Source organism: Palaemon carinicauda, unplaced genomic scaffold, assembly GCF_036898095.1.
Source record: "Palaemon carinicauda isolate YSFRI2023 unplaced genomic scaffold, ASM3689809v2 scaffold115, whole genome shotgun sequence".
In the NCBI taxonomy this organism is placed as follows: domain Eukaryota; kingdom Metazoa; phylum Arthropoda; class Malacostraca; order Decapoda; family Palaemonidae; genus Palaemon; species Palaemon carinicauda.
The window spans coordinates 242,501-263,581 of NW_027168649.1; the positions used below are offsets into that span (position 1 = coordinate 242,501).

Here is a 21,081-nt window from a genome sequence, read left to right on the forward strand (position 1 = left end):
CAATGGTACCAAACCAGGGCTACTGGCTGACAGTCGCGCTGTCAGATACTCCCTCTGGAGGGAAGGGGACCGTTCCATCCCTTGGAGTAGTCGACACATGATGGTTCACCTGTTGAGAATCTGCAATGAAGGAGGAAGAAAGATCCTTAGACCTGTCCGGAAACCTCCCCTCCTCCGGCGAGCGCACTGTTCTGCGCTTGTGGGGAGGGGAGCGCGATGTTGACCTGTCCCCCTGTACAGTGAACCCTCGCTACTTCGCGGTTCGACCATCGCGGATTTTTTTCATAACCCATGTATATACATATATCGCGGATTTTCCGGAAATATCAAAAATACCGCGATGTGACCGATGGTGCGAGATTGGAGAAAGTAAGGAAAATTGAATCATGATTGATTTTCAATATAAATGAAACTTTGAGGAGCAACAAAGATATCATTTGTTAGAGAGATAGAGATAGGTAAGGAATGAGAGGTAGTGAAAAGTAGCCCAGAGAGAGAGAGAGAGGTAGAGGTAGAGAGAGAGAGGTAGAGAGAGGTAGAGAGAGAGAGAGAGAGAGATAGGTAGAGAGAGAGAGAGAGAGAGAGAGAGAGAGAGAGAGAGAGAGAGAGAGAGAGAGAGAGAGAGAGAGAGAGAGAGGGGGGTTTAAATGTAATAAACAAAAAAATTTGATAGGTTATAACACATTGGTGCTTATGTAATATCAACTGTATACTGTAGACGGTTTGAATAAGTTAAGAAATGGTATAAACGATACTTTGTTAGTGTATTCGTACACACTCAAGAGCGGCAGCTAGATGACAGCTGATCTAATCACAGCCAAAAGTAAAACAAAAAGAAGTCAACAATACTCGATTTTTAAAACACACCCGAAATTTAAAAACAAAAGTACACGCTTTCTTAATGTGCAATTAACTATTTAAAGAGTAGCAATTTTCTAGAATAAAATGATGTTTCAGAAAAAATAGTGGTTTGCAGATGAAATCGGATGCCGTATTTTTAGCTATGATTGAAATGGATGTAGACTCGGCCTAATTTTTTTGTTTGTATTTAATTGACACAAAGAAAACTAATTTTAGTTTCTTCATCTAAATGTAAGTATTGTATAACACGAAGAGAGAGAGAGAGAGAGAGAGAGAGAGAGAGAGAGAGAGAGAGAGAGAGAGAGAGAGAGAGAGAATCAGCTGTTGTAATCAAATGGCGTGTTTTTGTTTCGTGAGAATTTCATCGCCACGACTATAACAACAACATACTGTACTGAACTTTACAGTATTTTACAGACTACTGTAATATGATAAAGTAAAATATTTGTAATCTATTTTATATGGAAGGGGCTATTTTTTTTGTTTAAAATTTACATTTACGTATGTAAAACAACACACACACACACACACACACACACACTCTCTCTCTCTCTCTCTCTCTCTCTCTCTCTCTCTCGTAGATTGTTTTCCTGCTTTGCTACGTATGTATGATTTTATATAGATACGGTAAATAATATTTGTAATAACATATTTTATAAAAGCTTTTACTGTAATATCATTATTTATCACTTTCATCATGCGCATTAAATTCCTTAGTTTGTTTACTAAGCGTACTTTATGACGCCGTCGTTTCAGGCGGCGTCATAAAGAAAAACATTTCATTTGGAAGTCCTAAGAAAAATTAAGTAAAACATTAGTAATAACCAAATCAACATACTGTACTGAATAATCAATATAATCGATGCAAAAACTAACCTATACACAAATGTGTAAATGCGTTTGTTTCTTCATAATAATCAGAGATAAACGTAAACAAAACATTGGTTGCCATTTTTTTATCATGCTTTTTGGCGTGTTTAGGAAACGCATGATATAAAGTCGCCTTTAATATTTGTGCCTGTTTTAGTATAGGGTACGTTAGTACATGCATTAAGTGTTCTGTACATTAAAGGGTAGTTTGTTAACAGTACTACGTACAAGGGAAGGTTTTAAAAGTCTGAATATACATGTTGAAATAAATAGGTAAATATGGTGTCACTACTTCGCGGATTTTCACCTATCGCGGCCGGGTCTGGAACCTATCTACCGCGATAAACGAGGGTTCACTGTACCCCTGATGTAACTCGGGCATGATCGCGTTGGCGATCGTTGCGCCAATCACGCTGGTGATCGCGTGAAAAGCCCTGGTCTGGATCGCACGTAAATGAATCATGCACAGCAGGATATTCGCGCACGCGCGTGAGCGTGGGCGTGGGCATGCGAGGTTGAGGGCGCGTGTGGGAGATGGCGAGGGCGTCTGGCGCACAGGAGCTATCTTATGAGGAGGGGTAGAAGGCTGAATGCGAGGGAGCGAAGTGGGCTGATGGGCTACTGATGAGCGCGAGTGCGCGGGTAGCATGCTGGCACGTGCCTGTCACGTCCGGGCGTGGGCGCGATTGCACCGCCTGGTGATAGTGCGAGGGCGAGTTCGCGAGTTGGCGCGCAGGCGGGAGGTGCGCAGGTTGTGCCGTTGCCTTAGGCGATCGTGAGATAGCCAGGCACGCAGGGGATCGTGGGCGCGCATGGCGCACATCAGGATGTGGGCACACAGGTGTGCATTGTTGCGATGGGCGCACAGGTGTGCGTTGTTGCGATGGGCGCACAGGTGTGCGTTGTTGCGATGGGCGCGCAGCAGGAATTGACCGCGTAGGTGTGCGCTGTTGGGATGGGCGCGCGTCGCACGCAACTGGAACTGGGCGCGCAGCTGGAACCTCGCGCGCTACTGGAACATTGTGCGCAGTTTTTATATTGCACGCCGTTAGCAGAGAGTCCAGGGGAACCCGTGAGCACCCGTGCGCTATCTTGGAAACCTCCTGGACTGCGCGCTGTGATGTAGAAGCGCGCTGGTGCGTTGGCGAGCGCGTTTGCGAGCACGTTTGCACTATAACAGGAACAGCGCGAGGATGGCGCGCATCACCCTTAGTAGTATAAGAGTATTGGGGGTCTAGAGACACCTGTGAGCGCCTGTGCGCTAACTTAGGAGCCTCTTGGACCGCGCGTTTGTCGTCTAGAGACACCTGTGAGCGCCTGTGCGCTAACTTAGGTGCCTTTTGGACCACTCGTTTGTCAGGAACTGCCGGGCGCGTGTGCGCAGGTGGGCACGGGAGCGCTATCTCAGGAACAGCTGATGGGCGCGGGCGCGCCGATGGTTGTGGGCGCGCAGGGGAACCCTGGCATATAACTGGAACATTTGCTCGCACGCGTGCAGGTGAGCGCCGTGGCGCTAAATCAGGATCAGCAGCAACAGCAGGAGGGCGCGCAGGTATAACCTGGCGCGCAAGGGTATGATGCGCAGTTTTGCGCTCATTGCCCTTTTGCCCCGAAGGGACCAGTGCCTGCGCAATGACAGGTTTAGATGGCACATAGCGCGCATCCTCCTTGAAAGGAGATGGCAGGACAGCATGTCTGGAGGGTGACTGGATACAAAGTCCCGAAGGACGACCATCCTCCGACGGGGATCGCGAACGATCCCTGGAGAGGTCTAAGGTGGTAGCTGGCAGGAACGGTGATCGGCGAGTTGTCTCCTCTGCAGAGGACTGCGGGGATGACGAGCCGAAGAGGCGCCTCCTAACTCCCTTGTGAGGAGAAGGAAGGCCTCTACGGCGACGGGGAGGACGAGCCTTCCGCCTTATACGCCCACGAGGGGCCGTTGGATCAGAACTCTGACCTTCGTAGGGCCTCCGCAGAGGAGTCTCTGTTAGTGAACACCCCCGGGGGGGAGAATCACCGGTAGAAGAGACCGTAGGACTTAGTTCCTCCCTCGAAGGATGTTCGGAGGGGGAACCTAAGCCTTCAGCTACCTCAGCAACAACAGGCACAAGAGTTTGAGCAGAACCACTCGATGCCTCCGTTACAACAACGTCAACGACCGACAGAGGATCTATCCCTGCTTTCGTCAGCGATTGTTTAACAGCCGCACCCAGTTTGATCATGTCAAACAGGGCTTCCCTGGAGGGCGAACCCTGAAGCCCCAAGGAAGCCCAAAGCTGTAATAAATCATTATTATTAACAGGAAAATCAATATTTAAATCCTCCTCCGGGGGAGGGGGGCAGCCGCCTCGCTATGGGAGGCAACTACCTCTCCCGCATTCCAGGATCGGTCAACAGCAATACGGTCTACGCTACCACTCACCGGCCTCTCAGGAGAGACCGCTCGAGTGGGAGCTTCAGAGGAGGAAAGGGCTACGGAAGGAGAAGTCTTGGGATTTTCTCTCTTCAAATTAGCCTCTGAAAGTGAAATATCCCTTTTAGGCTTCTTCTTGCGTTGCCGGGCAAACCTTTTCTACTGGGAGGTAGACCACTCCCTACACTTGATACATACGTTAGACCTATCACACCGTTGGCCCCTACACTGAGGGCATAAGGAGTGAGGATCGGTGTCCAAGGCCGACATAAAGGTACCACAAGGGCGGCCGGCTTGTCCAGGGCACGTACGCATGATGAAAGAATAGAGGCCAACTTCAAACACACACTGAAAGAAAAAGCAAAACAGATTATGGCAGTAGAAAACGGAGGAGAGCGCAGACAGGTCTGTCGTCTCTCCGAGCCAAAAGTAAAGTGAAGCACTCACTGTGTGTGTGCGAGGGGGGAGGGGTGGCAAGCTACCCTCCCCCCCCCCACCGCTAACTAGCGGAGGGGTAGTAAACCCTCGTTAAAATTCTTATGGCTTGTCATTTCAGCTACGCCGAAGTAATTACCCCATGTAAATATCGTGGTTTGTATTTCAGTTACGGAACAAATGAATTTTTTCATTATGGTAAAAAATAAACCCTAAAAATTAGGGGAAAAAATTAAGAAAAAAATTTGAGACAAAAATTGGAAAAGGGGCTTCATTTCATTGCTTTATAATGTATTTCTAAGTTATATACCAAATTTCAATGCTATATCTTGAAAACTAAGTGAGACTATTGAATTTGAAGGGCAATAAGTATAGTTTTGAGATATGGGCGTTCAAAGTTTTTCTTTGCATTTCTACAAAAACAATATTAATAAATGCTTATTATCAAAAATTTTATGTTCCTTTTTGGATATTCTTCTTCTTTGTCTGCATCTTTTCCCACTTCTATGTGGGGTCAATGTTTCTGGTCAGCTTTCTCCATCTACCTCTGTCCCACACCTCATCACCGGTTAATCCCTTTGATTGAAGGTCATCCTTGATACAGTCCACCCACCTTCGCTTTGGTCTCCCTCTCCTATTCGTTGCCTGTACCTCCATTTCCATTACTCTCCTCCCAATATACTGTTCATCTCTTCTCATGACATGACCATACCACCTCAGTTTACTTTCTTGGATCTTATCTGATAGTTTTTTAACTCCTGTGGTACCCCTAATTACCTCATTCCGTATCTTATCTCTTCTTGTCACCCGACACATCCATCTCGTAAACATTCTCATCTCTGCCACATCCATCTTCTTCTCTTCTGTCTTCTTTATTGCCCACGTCTGCACTCCATACATCATTGCCGGTCTCACAACTGTCCTGTGTAATTTACCTTTCAACTTAACCCCTATTTTCCTGTCGCATAGTACTCCACAAACTTTTTTCCAATTCTTCCATCCTGCTTGTATTCTGTGGTTTATTTCTGCCCCCAGATCACCATCCTCTGTAACTGTTGATCCTAAATACTTGAAATTTTCAACTCTTTTCAAACTCTCTCCTTGTAAACTAACTTCCCCATTCTTGCCATTTTTCAATCTCAAATACTCTGTCTTTTTCCTGCTGATCTTCAATCCCCTATTTTCCATTTCTCTTCTCCACTACTCCAGTTTCTCTTCTACTGGTTCCCTCTTTTTCAATATCTTGCTTCTTTAGGCAAGACAGTCGCTCCTTCATCATCTCTCTCCTTCACTAACTCCGCTAATTATCACCGATATTACCCGCTTCTGAACTCTTATTAGAGCCAGTTATCTTCTTCCTTATGTTAGCGAGATGCTGAAATTGTGTTTTCTTTTAAGGCATGATGAAATTCTTGCCAAAACCCAGAGAAATGGACATAAAAGCGATAGAATGTCAGAGGTCAAACTCTAACGTGTACTCTCTCTCTGAGATTTGTCCCACTGAAGTGCGAAGAGTGTAATGACTGTGCAATACTTTGTCTTGTGTCTCGTGGAATCTATAGAGATGCCGCTGTTCACAATTTGTTTTATATCAAAATGTAATAATTATCAAAATTTACGATAACAGAAGAAATACTGCATTTTCTTGTAGGGATCAATGTTTTTGATTTATTGAGTTACTTTTACTAATTACCCTGTAACTATGGAAGCAAGAGGAAGTTTGAAAAAATATTTCGTATACGCATTCTTCATTGCCATATTAAGCTCAGTGAATTTTTTCAGGATTTTGTGTTTTTCGTCCTATACCCCCCTATATTGGCATACCAGCCGGGCCCCTTCAACCGAGATTATGTAGATAAAGCAATATGAACATCAAGTTTGTAAAGAAATCATAAATTTTACAGCATTATTAACATTTTGTTACTTCCAGGATGTTCCTCATATTTTTCCTTTGTCCCAGTTATGTTTCTATGTCATAAAGTGTGACTTTACTATACTGCATTAGCATATGCGTGTAACTTTGGCACTTACATACAATGAAAGTACTGTATTTCCAACTTACGTCAAAATTCAACTTGAACCATAGTGTAAGAATGCACACAATGTAAAATAATTACAATGAACACAATTTTGAGACTGTTCAGTTTTCAAAATACATATCATGTACTATATTGGAGACAAACCCTGTACAGTCTACAGTTGACATCTTCTATGTATCTTTAGTATTGTCAATTTATCCAATCATGGACCACCTCCCACACACCTAAGAATGTTAAAACTCAATAGTCTGGTTAAACTATCTGTAACAACTACATGCACATTTTCAATTAAATGCATGAAGAGAAAATACTTCCTAAAGAGTAAATGGTTTTAGAGCAACTTACCTTTGTATGAGACACGCGATCATGATCATCTCCTCCAAGTACACGCTGTAATCAAGAGAAAAAGATCAAATATGTTATTACATATAATAGTTTAATAGACAATATTTAACATTCAAGACTTTCCCCACAGAAGGAGTGACTCCCAAGTCAATAATCAATGACCTCTATAATTTTCAAATCAAACCTTAAGTCGCACCAAATGGAAGCGAGGTAGCTTTTAATTATGACATCAGACGCCCTAAAAGAAGTCAGTTTTCATGAGCTAATTGGATTTTAAGATTACCCTGGTGACACCTATATCTTAAATACCCTGTATACAGTTGACATTTACTATGAATCTTTAACATTTTAAATTCCCTGCTCCCACACATCTAAGAATGTTAAACTCAAGTCTGGTTAAACTATCTATCTGTAACAACTACAGGCACGTTTTCAAGTAAATGCAAAAGGAAAAAATGATTCTTAAAAAGTAAATGATTTAAGAGCAACTTACCTTTGTATGAGCTACACGATCATGATCATCTCCTCCAAGCAAATGCTGTAATCAAGAGAAAGAGATTGAACTTTATATTAAAGAAAATATAGAGTTTAATATTTAATAGACAATATTTAACATTCAAGACTTGCGCCACAGAAGGGGTGGCTCCCAAATAAAAATGAATGACCTCTATAATTTTCTAATGAAACCTTAGCCTCGCCAAATGTAAGGCAAGATAGCTTTTAATTATGACATAAGACGCCCTAAAAGAAGTCAAAATTCAAGTGCTAACTACATTTCACGATTACCCTGGCGACACCTCTATCTTAAATACCAGTTTGTTTTACCCAACTCATTTAGCTACTAAATTACAGATGAATGAACCACATGCCACATCAGCAGGAAATGCCCACACTTCATACCACAATATGGAATGAACATTAGCAGTCCATCCAATACCCATATACACAATTCCATACATACAGTAGGGTCCCGAATTATGCGTGTTCGAATTATGCGATTCCCCATTTATACGGTCGGTAGTTTAAAAAAAAAAAAATTGTTTCTACAAAGCTGTTCAAAGTCTGCAAGTCAAGCACTACAAAATATAACAAATTTATTGTCTTTTTAGGTATATTGGTAGCCCGAAATACAGTGCTTGATAGCAAATGCTACCAAACGATATTTATCTTACATTTTATTAACATAATTTCATAATAAATATCCTATTTAAGGAAAAAATTCCATAACAATGAAATCAACTTTTAAGTATGCGAACCCAGCTGACAAAATGTAAACAGAATTGTGGTTACATTCTCGGCAATTTTTATCTTTCTCTAACCTTTCGATAATTTTAATGGTATTGTTAATGAAGGTACAGTATATTCAATCATTATTTTTATTTAGTATAGAATACATAAAAGCTTTAGTTTTCCCTGTGGGTATTCAAGGTTTCACACGTAGGCTGTGTTCGTGTATCGGCAGTGAATAGTTTCGGTAACAAGTCGGCAATATTTTGTCATTTTCTAAACAGTAAAGATTTGCTTTGCAATGATTTGTTTTGTATAGTACAAGGTGTAATTATAAAATCCTCTCTCCAAGAGAGGGAGAGAGACTCAAATCTCTCTCTCTCTCTCTCTCTCTCTCTCTCTCTCTCTCTCTCTATGTTTGTGTAAGAAATAAAATCTTAGTTCACATATTACAACCTGAGTTTAAGAATGAAATTAACATGACTATTATTAGTTGTGGTGATCATTTCATCGCTTCAAGGGGTACAAGAAACAAAAAGATGGTATTCGATTACAACAGCTGATTCTCTCTCTCTCTCTCTCTCTATCTCTTCTCTCTCTCTCTCTCTCTCTCTCTCTCTCTCTCTCTCTCTCTCTCTCTCTCTCTCTCTCTCTCTCTCTCCCCGGTGTTATACAATACTTACATATACTGTGGATGAAGAACTCAAAATAGGTTTTATTAAAAAGCGTCAATTAAATATAAAACAAAAAAATTATACCGAGTATAAATCCATCTCAATCGTAGCTTAAAATATGACATCCGATTTCGTCAGCAAACCACTATTTTTAGGAAACTTCACTTTATTCTAGAAAATTGCTACTATTTAAATAGTTAATTGTGCTTTAAGAAAACCCTGTACTTTTGTTTTAAATTTCGGAAATGTTTTATAAATCGAATATTGTCGACTTATTTTTTTTAATTTTTGGCTGTGATCAGATCAGCTGATGTCTAGCTCTCGCTCTCAAGAATATGAGTGTACGAATACAATAACAAAGCATTGTTTATACCATTTCTTAACTTATTCAATCCCTTTATACAGTTAATACCGTATTACATAACCACCAATGTCTTATAACCTATTATAATTATTGTTTAGTACATTTAAAACCAATTTTCTCTCTCTCTCTCTCTCTCTCTCTCTCTCTCTCTCTCTCTCTCTCTCTCTCTCTCTCTCTCTCTCTCTCTCTCTCTCTCAACAAATGAAATCTTTGTTGTTTCACAAAGTTCAGTATTATCAAAAATCAAGCATGATTCAATTTTCCTTACTTCTCCAATCTCGCACCATCTCTATCATATCGAACGTTCTAGCGGTAACCTAATTGTTCGATGACTTTAAAAACCGGCTTAGGACTTTCTTCTTCTTTTACCTTTTTCCAAATGGTTCCATAATTGAGGTGGGTATAAGTTGACTTATAACTGCAGCTAAGAAAAATATTTTGGATATGGAAAGGACAATTATCTTTCGTAACAGTTTAGAATTATCGTAAATTACCATACTGTTAATAGCGGCTCTTTGCTATTGTTGATTAAACGTATGAAAAAAAAGTTTTCCCGCTTTGCTACAAATTTAGGAATTTATATGGATACAGTAAGTAAAATTTTTGTAATAACATAATGTTTTCTAAATGCTTTTAATATCAATAGTTATCACTTAGTCATGTGTGTTTAATGTGTTCATTTGGTTATTATAATCGAAGATGGAGCATACAGTAAACAAATGGAAGGTTTCCTTTTCAGGCGGCGTCATAACGGAAAACTTTTTTTCATTTATTTCGAAGTTCTGAAAAAAATTAAGTAGAACTACATTGGTAATAACAAAATCATTATATAAAAGTAACCTACAGTGAACCCTCGTTTATCGCGGTGGATAGGTTCCAGACCCGACCGCGATAGGTGAAAATCCGCGAAGTAGTGACACCATATTTACCTATTTATTTAACATGTATATTCAGACTTTTAAAACCTTCCCTTGTACGTAGTACTGTTAACAAACTACCCTTTAATGTACAGAACACTTAATGCATGTACTACAGTACCCTAAACTAAAACAGGCACAAATATTAAAGGCGATTTTATATCATGCGTTTCCTAAACACGCCAAAAAGCACGATAAAAAATGGCAACCAATGTTTTGTTTACGTTTACCTCTGATCATAATGAAGAAACAAACGCATTTAGTGTACACATCTGTGTATAGGTTAGTTTTTGCATCGATTATATTGATTATTCAGTACAGTATGTTGATTTTGTTATTACCAATGTTTTACTTAATTTTTCTTAGGACCTCCAAATGAAATGTTTTTCTTTATGACGCCGCCTGAAACGACGGCGTCATAAAGTACGCTCAGTAAACAAACGAAGGCATTTAACGCGCATGATGAAAGTGATAAATAATGATATTACAGTAAAAGCTTTTATAAAAATATGTTATTACAAATATCATTTACCGTATCTATATAAAATCATACATACGTAGCAAAGCAGGAAAACAATTTACGAGAGAGAGAGAGAGAGAGAGAGAGAGAGAGAGAGAGAGAGAGAGAGAGAGAAAGAGAGAGAGAGAGAGAGAGAGTTGTTTTACATACGTAAATGTAAATTTAAAAAAAAAATAGCCCCATTTCATAGAAAATAGATTACAAATATTTTACTTTATCATATTACAGTAGTCTGTATAATACTGTAAAGTTCAGTACAGTATGTTGTTGTTATAGTCGTGGCGATGAAATTCTCATGAAACAAAAACATGCCATTTGATTACAACAGCTGATTCATTCTCTCTCTCTCTCTCTCTCTCTCTCTCTCTCTCTCTCTCTCTCTCTCTCTCTCTCTCTCTCTCTCTCTCTCTCTCTCTCTTCGTGTTATACAATACTTACATTTAGATGAAGAAACTAAAATTAGTTTTCTTAGTGTCAATTAAATACGAAACGAAAAAATTATGTTGAGTCTACATCCATTTCAATCATAGCTAAAAATACGGCATCCGATTTCATCAGCAAACCACTATTTTTTCTGAAACATCATTTTATTCTAGAAAATTGCTACTCTTTAAATAGTTAATTGCACATTAAGAAAGCGTGTACTTTTGTTTTTAAATTTCGGGTGTGTTTTAAAAATCGAGTATTGTTGACTTCTTTTTGTTTTACTTTTGCCTGTGATTAGATCAGCTGTCATCTAGCTGCCACTCTTGAGAGTGTACGAATACACTAACAAAGTATCGTTTATACCATTTCTTAACTTATTCAAACCGTCTACAGTATACAGTTGATATTACATAAGCACCAATGCGATATAACCTATCAAATTTTTTTGTTTATTACATTTAAACCCCCCTCTATCTCTCTCTCTCTCTCTCTCTCTCTCTCTCTCTCTCTCTCTCTCTCTCTCTCTCTCTCTCTGTGGGCTACTTTTCACTACCTCCCATTCCTTACCTCTCTCTATCTCTCTAACAAATGATATCTTTGTTGCTCCTCAAAGTTTCATTTATATTGAAAATCAATCATGATTCAATTTTCCTTACTTTCTCCAATCTCGCACCATCGGTCACATCATGGTATTTTTGAAATTTCCGGAAAATCCGCGATATATGTATATACATGGGTTATGAAAAAAATCCGCGAAGTGGTGAATCCGCGATGGTCGAACCGCGAAGTAGCGAGGGCTCACTGTATACAAAGATGTGTAAATAAGTTCGTGTCTTCGTTATGATCAGAGATAAATGTAAACAAAACAATGGTCGTAATTTTTCATTGTGCTTTTTGGCGTGTTTAGGAAACTCGTGATATAAAATCTCCTTTATTTTGATAATTTAGGATTTTCAATCATACAACAAAAGCTACTCTATACAGTGATGGTTTTGCTATTCACCAGTTGTCTTATACAATAGATATGACAAACATTAAAATTTGTCTGTATTTCAGGTCGTGTTATAACGAGAAATATACGGTGTTTACACACATCCTGGTTGTAACTTTAACCTTTTTTTCAAGTTATTAGAACTTTAAAGTATATTAAATGTTTAATTTATTTACAAGAACAATTTGATATTATAAAATAATACAGTATAGTACATAGAAAGTACTGGAAATGGGTGGTAAACACGTTTGAATTGGCCTGTTGTTGGTTGTCATGGCCCAAATGTAATTATTTCTGTTAGTTGTGTGTTTCGAAATATGCGATTTTCCATTATACGAGGTCATTGATCGACCAAATTCTCGCATAGTTCGGGACCCTACTGTATATTCAAGGAACTTCATCACTTCTTGGATGTTAGGCATCTTCCATCAAATATGACAAATTCGTAGGTAATGTGTATTTTTCCTAACTATACAAACCTTGGCTATCTAATAGGGGTTATTACTTTCGGCGTAGCTGAAATGATAAGCTATTAGAATTTTAACGAGGGTTTACTACCCAACCCCTAGTTAGCGGGGGGTAGGGAGGGTAGCCTGCTATCCCCCCCCCCCCTCACACACACACTTGTGCTTGAGCTCACTTTGCTTGGAGGTAGGACTTCAAGGGGGATAGGGCTGGCGGGCAAGTTTGATTAAATAGCTAAGGTTTGTATAGTTAGGAAAAATACAATTTACCTACGAATTTGTCATTTGTTCCGTAACTGACATACAAACCACACTATTTAATAGGGGTGACTCACCCATTAGGAAGGGTGGAAAGTCCCTGCCAGTACTGACTTTTGGCTTTGCCGGGGGACTCAATATTTGAGTGTTCGCACTAAGCCATAAGGAGTCCTTGCACCTCGCTAGAACCTTGCTACACAAGGACTGCGGCCTACGCAAGCTGTGTGTGAGGGTAAAATAAAGTGTGACTCGTCCGAGGAAGTTGACCTGTAGTCCCTTAGAAGGAAACTTTAGGCTAGGACTCTCCCAATACAACCTCGTCAGGGTATGGGGACGTGACAGTATTATCTTAATACTCGGAACAAGGAAACATGGTTTACCTGCAGTGGTTTGAGGTCAGCTGTGCAGAGAACCCAAGATGCTGCTTTCCCCAAGAGAGGGGAGGATGAAGAAAAGAGTAAGGGCTAGACAAATCTTTTCATTCATGCAGACTAAGACCGGATAACAATGCCCTCAACCTTCTGCTACTTGTCCACTAAGGAGCCTGAGGTTTTAAACCAGCTGTTGTATAGCCACCACATGGCCGATAGAAAACGTATCGAGCCTCCTGTGGGTCACGTCGCGCAGGTAGTGGGCTGTGAAGGTCTTCTGACGTTTCCACACCCCAGCTTGAAGGACCTGCATCACTAAGAAATTTCTCTTAAAGGCCAGGGATGTAGCTACGCCCCTGACATCATGTGCTCTAGGGAGACGTGACGGAGGAAGGTCTGGATTCAGGGAAAGATGGATCACCCTACGAATCCATGCCGAGATGGTGTTCTTGGTGACCCTCCTCTTAATCCTCCCAGTGCTAACAATGCTTGCACTTGGGGACGGACTGCAGCCGTTCTTCTGAGATATAGCCTCAGACTCCTTACTGGTCACAGTAGGAGAAGGTCTGGGACATCTGTTACAGAACGGAGACTCGAATCCGGAAGGAGTCGAACCGAGCGTCCGGCACCCCCCGATTTTGAGTCTTGGCACCAAACTCAGGGACGAATTTGAATGTTACCTCCCCCCCATACCCTTGCATTGGCGATGTCATATGAGAGACCATGAAGTTCACTGACTCGCTTGGCCGAAGCCAAAGCTAGTAAGAACACCGTCTTCCAAGTTAGGTGGCGAACTGAAGCCCGGCGTAATGGTTCATAGTGAGGTCTCTTAAGAGACCTGAGAACTCGAACCACGTTCCATGGAGGTGGTCTCACATCCGACTGAGGGCAGGTAAGTTCATAACCTCGTATGAGTAGGGAAAGTTCCTGTGAGGAAGAAAAAATCATTCCTTTGAGCCTGAAGGCTAGACTTAAGGCTGAGCGATAGCCTTTCACCCCCGAGACTGAAAGGCGCATTTTCTTCCCGCAAATACACGAGGAACTCCGTTATTGCTGGAATAGTTGCATCAAGTGGGGAAATACCCCTTCCACGACACCAACCACAGAAGAATTTCCACTTTGCCTGGTAGACCGATGCGGATGATTTTCGCAGATGTCCAGACATCCTAATCGCAACTTGTTGCGAAAAATCCTCTCTCAGCGAGGAGATGCTGGATAGTCACCAGGCGTGAAGTCGTAGCAAAGCTACGGCTTTGTGGAAGATGCTGGCATGTGGTTGTCTGAGTAGATCGTGTCGTGGAGGGAGTTCTCTCGGGAGTTCCATTAGGAGTTGCAGAAGGTCCGGAAACCATTCCGCATGATGCCATAGCGGAGCTATGAAGGTCATTGAAAAATTCACCTATATTCTGGTCTTGTTGTGCACCCTCCTCATCAGACAGAACGGGGGAAAGCGTACACGTTGATGTTATCCCACCGTTGTTGGAAGGCATCTTGCCAGAGCGCCTTGGGATCCGGGACTGGGGGGAAGTACAGTGGAATCTTGGAGATCAGCGCTGTCGCGAACAGATCCAGAGTCGGGGAACCCCACAAAGTCACGACTTTGTTGGCTACTAGATGACACAAAGACCACTCGGTACTCAATATCTGAGACGCTCTGCTCAGATTGTCGGCGAGCACATTCCTCTTGTCTGGAATGAAACGCGCCGATAGTAGAATCGAGCGGACTTCGGTTCATCTCAGTATCTCTACTACAAGATGGGATAGCTGCTTCGAAAAGGTACCTCCTTACTTGTTGATGTAAGCCACTACTGTGGTTTTGTCGCTTATCACCACCACAGAGTGACCTGCCAGGTATTGTTGGAACTGCTGAAGGCCCAACAAAATGGCCTTCATCTCTAAACAAATTATATGGAGGCACTTTTCTGATTCTGATCACAGGCCTGAGGTCCTGTGGTACAGAACGTGGGCCCCTCCCCCTTCTTTGATGCGTCCGAAAACAAGCATTAAATCTGGGGGAAGGACGAGAAGATCCACTCCTCTTCATAGGTTCTCGTCTGTCATCCACCACTGGCGGTCCGTCCGTTCCGCAGGACCCATACGGATCATGACGTCCGGGGAATCGCAACCTTCATTCCACCGGGACTTGAGCCGCCACTGGAGAGATCTCATCCTGAGGCGATCGTTGGGAACTAGACGAGCCAAGGATGAGAGGTGACCGAGGAGACGTAACCACGGTTGGGTTAGAAGCTCTTCTCGTCTGAGGAAAGGGCTTGCGACCCCTCTCAGCCTTGCTATCCTGTCGTCTGATGGGAAGGCTTTGTGGAGATTGGTGTCTATAATCATGCCTAGGTAAACCAGTCTTTGGATGGGAAGGAGAGAGGACTTCTCGAGATTTACCATGATCCCCAGATCCTGGCAAAGTCCTAGAAGTTTGTCTCGGTGTCGAAGAAGGGATGACTCCAAGTCTGCTAGGATCAGCCAGTCATCCAGATAACGGAGGAGACGGATGCCAATCCTGTGTGCCCACGATGATATTAGGGTGAACACTCTGGTGAAACCCTGTGGTGCTGTGGAGAGACCGAAACACAGCACCTTGAACTGGTACCCCTTGTTGTCTAGGCTGAATCTTAAGTACTTCCTTGAAGACGGATGGACTGGGATCTAGAAGTACGCGTCCTTCAGATCCAGTATACCCATGAAGTCTTGCGGTTTCACTGCAATTCTGACCGTGTCTGCGGTCTCCAAGCTGAACGGAGTTTGCTTTAATCTGGACCTCTGCCTGAAGGGCCCGCACCCTTGCTGATCCCATGGCAAGGGAGCTAAATGACACCAGATTCGTCCTCAGGTGAGGTAGAGATGTTGTGAACGGGACGCGATATCCCCGACTGATTACGGAAATCGTCCAGGAATCGGCCCCGAGTTGCTGCCACCTGTCTGCGCAACCTTGTAGGCATCCCCCCACTGGCGGACATACAGGGGGACTGCCAATCCTAGCGTTTGCGGCCTCGGCTGCTCCCTCTAGGATTCTTCCCTCCCCTGGAGAAATTCCTGCCTTTCTTGTCCTTGACCGGAAAGGGCTTAGACACCACTGTCTTCGCTGCCGTTGTCGGTTTCGTGGTCTTGGTGAGACGTGGCTGCTGGGGTGCTGGAGGTTTATAGGGCTTGAATGTCAGCAGCCTGCTCCACGTCCTTAGGCTCAAACAGGTTCGTTCCCATAACGGAAGAATGTCTGAGCCTGTAGATTTCGGTGCTAGGGGCCTCCCGGTACTGTCTTGGAGTTCTTCGACTCCCTCCTGGGAGAGATGCAGGACTCTAACAATGATGGAGGCAGGCTCTTCTCCACCCTTATTCCAGAAGACTTTACCGCACAAGGTGGGGTAACCCTCAATGGTGCGATGGGGGAACGTCTCACCTCACGTGACTCCCCTGAGGACGGGAAATCCTCGTCCGAAGGGGCGGGAGAAAAAGTCTGAGGGGGGAGGGTGCCTGCCTCGAAGACTTACGAGGAGACAGCTTCGTCCTCGGAAAAGTTACCGCGTCCGAAACTCCTTTTTTCCTCTTCAGGTGAGTAGATGCAGCCAAGGATTTGTGGCTCAACTCAGAAAGAACAGGCTTGAAAGCCTGTATTATCGCTCTGATTAGAGACCCAAACCAGAGCTGCCGGCTGATGGCTGCGCTGTCAGACACTCCCTCTGGAGGAGGGGGTCGCCTGTAAGGAGAAAGAAGATAAGGAAGAAATGTCCCTGGACCTTTCTGGAACCTTCCCCCCTACCGGCGAGCGCGCTGTTCTGCGCTTGCGGGGGTGTAATGCGGTGATGACAACCTTACCGCGCGCTGTCCTGCAGCCTCGCGCATGGGAGAGTATTGGCGATTGTGCTGGGGAGCGTGCTGGTGCTCGCGCGATGGGGAATACCCGGGGCTCACGCGCGGGATACTGCTTAAGAGGGCGATTGCACGGGCGAGACTTCATAGAGTACACAGGAATCAGATTGCGCGCTTGTGCGCACGACGTTTCACGCGCGGGCGCGCAGGATCAGAATGAAGAGCCCGTGCAGGCGAAAATAAAAGATCGTCGGCGCGTACTTGCGTACCAGAATGTTGGCATGCGCGCGGCTATCGGAGCGCGCGTACGAGATTTTTGAGACTATCGGCGTGCGCGTACGAGATTGTTGAGACTATCGGCGCGCGCGTACGAGATTGTTGAGACTATCGGCGCGCGCGTACGAGATTGTTGAGACTATCGGCGCGCGCATACGAGATTGTTGAGACTATCGGCGCGTGCTAGCGCGCAAGACTATTGGCGCGCGCGCGGGAGACCATCGGTACGTGCGCGCGGGAGACCATCGGTACGCGCACGCAGGAAAGATCATCGGCGCTTGCGCACGTAAGAAGATCGTCGGCACTTATGTGCGTATGTAGATCGTAGGCGCTTGCGCGCGGAAGAAAATCGGCGAGTGCACGCGGAAAATCGTCGGCGCTTGCACGCATAAGAAGATCGTCGGCGCTTGCGCGCGTAAGAAGATCGTCGGCGCTGGTGAGCGTAAGAAGATCGACGGCGCTTGCACGCGTAAGAAAATCGTCGGCGCTTGCGTGCGTAAGAAGATCGGCGAGCGCACGCGCTCGAAGTGCAAGCGCGAAGGTAGCGGTGCGCGCGCGCAGTGCAAGTGCGAAGGTAGCGGTGCGCGCGCGCAGTGCAAGCGCGAAGGTAGCGGTGCGCGCGCGGGAAACCATCGGTACCCCCACGCGGAAGATCTTCGGCGCTTGCGCGTGTAAGAAGATCGTTGGCGCTTGCGCGTGTAAGAAGATCGTTGGCGTTTGCGCGTAAGAAGATCGGCAAGCGCGCGCCTTAGTAGATTGAAGGGTCCGCTGGCAGGATGATCAGGAACTGGGATGTGCCCTTTAAAAAAGGCCGGGCATCACCCGATGAGGACCGTAAGCAGGTCTGCTTTAGAGTCCACGACCGAAGTCTTGCGTTGCCACACAAGGTTGCGCTGGTAGATAGGTAGGTCAGCTGGCAGGATGATCAAGAACTGGGATGTACCCTTTGGAAGGGCCAGCATCCACCGATGGGACCACAAAAGGCCCGTGTTAGAGTCCAGGACCAAAGTCCAAAGGACCACTTTGCAGCACAAGGTTGAGGTCACTGGAAGTTCTGCTTGATTCTCTGAGGCGGAGTCTCTATGAGAGACCTCTCCCGCGAACGAGAGAGGTGTCTACTTAGTAGAAGAGACTTGAAGACACTTGTGATGACGCCCCTTAGGGCCGTTGGATCAGCAAGCTGACCTTATCAGTAGCGATCCTCCGAAGAGGAGTCTCTATGAGTGGCCTCTCTCGCGAACGAGAGAGGTGACACTTCGTAGAAGAGACCTGAAGACACTCGTGGTGATGCCCCTTAGGGCTGGTGGATCAGCAAGCTGACCTCAGCAGTAGCAATCCTCCGAAGAGTAGTCTCTATGATGAATGGCCTCTTTCATGAACGAGAGAGGTGAACACTTCATAGAAGAGACTTGCCAAGACTGTGCTCCACCCCTGAAGGAAGAGAAACTCAGAAAGGGGGGAGAAAAGTCTGGCCGAAGGGCAGCAACAGTAGTCGAAGGCGATGAATTTATTATGGTATGGGAAGTTCTCCCTCTGAAGGGAGAAAACCTCACACCTGGGGAGGAAACCTCCTTCGGAAGGGAAGTTGTCCAACCCCTGGAGGCAAACCTCCTTTAGCGTTCTAAGATGATCTGAAGTGCTGGCATGTTGTCACGGGAGAACTTCTAAGAGAAGGGATAACGCCCATGACGACGTCCTCTGAGGGACGGCAGCGACAGCAGAATCCCCAGGCATGAACAGGACAGCTCTGCTTCGTTGGCACTCTTTAGTCGAACAAAGAAAAACTGCTTAGTTAACTGGGAAAATAAAATTAAATAATTATTTTAACAAATTCCCTAGGGAGGAACTCCGAAGAAGAACCCCGAGGGAATAACATAAAATAAGAATTAAGTATGCGCCCTCCTTCCCCAGATGATATCCACGGGAGAAGGGGGGGCGGAGTAACTGTAATAAAAACAGAATTATAATTATGTAAATCATCTAAGAATATTCACTAACAGTGAGAACCACTGACCCCCCAAAGGGAAGTGTTCCCCACGGAGAAAGCTGAAAAGTTAAAATACAATTAATTTCACTAAGAATAATTGAGACAAACAAACGGAATAGCAACCTAACCCGCAACGGGAAAGGAGCTTCCGTAATAGTACGTAGTTGTAGTAAAGGTGAACGACCTTGAGTAGAGAGAGACCGTAGTCAATCTAAAAAAAGGCCACATTCCCTTTGCTGAGAATCCAAGTTTCCCGTAGGAAAAGGGGAAAAGCAAAGATAATAGATGAATGAAGAGGGTCCAGCCGATGAAGATTCCCCTGCGGCGGCCGAGTTAACGGATATCTGCCGACGGGAAGACCGATGGACCAGAGAGGGAGGGGTCGTTCCCCACGAAGTGGAACTGGGGTTGCCTTGCTACTACGCAAGTGTCGTTGTCGTACATCACACACACAGCACAAACACTGAAAAGAAAACTTACAAAATTTCTATACACAAATATATACATAAACATTAAGAATGTTTATATATATATTACAAGTATAAGAAAAAGTAAATAAAAAGACAAAAACTAATGGCAGTCCAAAATAGGCGAGGAGGGAGAGAGGAACAACCGCTATCGCTCCGAGCCAAAAGTAAAGTGAGCTAAAGCACAGGTGTGTGTGAGGGGGGGGGTAGCAGGCTACCCTCCCTACCCCCCACTAACTAGCGGTGGGGTAGTAAACCCTCGTTATAATTCTAATGGCTCGTCATTTCAGCTACGCCGAAAGTAATAACCCCTATTAAATACCGTGGTTTGTACGTCAGTTACGGAACAAACCTTTTTCACACTGCCCACACTCAACTTTCTGTTGTCCTGACCTCTTCCATTGAACTATTATACTTCAAAATTGTAACTCCCTTCAACACATAATCCTCTGATGTTTCCACAAATGGACGTTGTTGCAGTGGAAAAGTGTTTGGAAAGAGGCATGATTGTTAAAAATTTATGGTTAACCATGAAGAACTTTAATCAGTACTGTATACTGTACTTGGGAGAGAAAACATGGCAAGGAAAATTGTTACCTTCATTATTTATTAGTGGAGTGTAGATGATTGTTATCATCATTATCATTACAGTATTATCATTATTATTTTCCTTATCATTATTATTAACAGCATTATTTTTATCATTACCATTATTATTATTCTAATTAGCTAAGCTAAAACTCTGGTTAGAATAATAGAATTCTACAAATTCTGTATTGCTTTACCATAGAAGAAATGATCTACGTTACTTGACGTATGGCCATGAAAACTTTCAACAACCAGCAACTTGGTATCAATTGGTAGCGGGAAGAAAAACTGGGCCCCTCCCCCCACTCACTCACCTTTCTCACTTTGATCACAGTTGGGATTTTCCCCTCGAGGTTAAGTGATGGTGGGTAAAAGCATGTATAAAGAACTACAAGTTTGTATAGTTGGGAAACGTACAAATTACTTTTGAATTGGTGATTTGCTCCTATGCTGTATACAAACTCTACATTCTTTTTCATAGGAGACACACTACAGTGGGTGGAAGTCCCTTCAACTGGCTAAGGAGTTCCCCAAGGATGCAGTATCTGAGGATGATAATGCAAGATATGCATCTTCAAAGTTAGAAAGGTATGAGAGAGCAAGGGGAGGGAGGTTGCTTTTCTACCCTACCACTGGATAACACCTGCGCAGTATATGACACCCTTGTTAAAAGTTTCCTATCGGTACATCAGCTAGCACTGATTTCCTCCTCTCGCCTATTTTCAGGAATGTACTGTTTGCATATAGTGTAAGAACAAATATGAAA

At 43.8% G+C, this 21,081-nt stretch overlaps 1 protein-coding gene across 1 annotated transcript in view; it reads right to left on the reverse strand.

Moving 5' to 3' along the window:
- The window catches only part of LOC137635347 (cathepsin L-like), a gene marked incomplete at its 5' end in the record, with an annotated part of 147,509 nt that overhangs the window by 86,115 nt on the left and 40,313 nt on the right, over window positions 1–21,081 (reverse strand). The window contains 2 exons of the mRNA XM_068367813.1: window positions 6,964–7,008; window positions 7,457–7,501. Coding sequence (XP_068223914.1) covers window positions 6,964–7,008; window positions 7,457–7,501 — 90 coding nt within the window. The remainder of the gene's footprint in view (window positions 1–6,963; window positions 7,009–7,456; window positions 7,502–21,081) is intronic.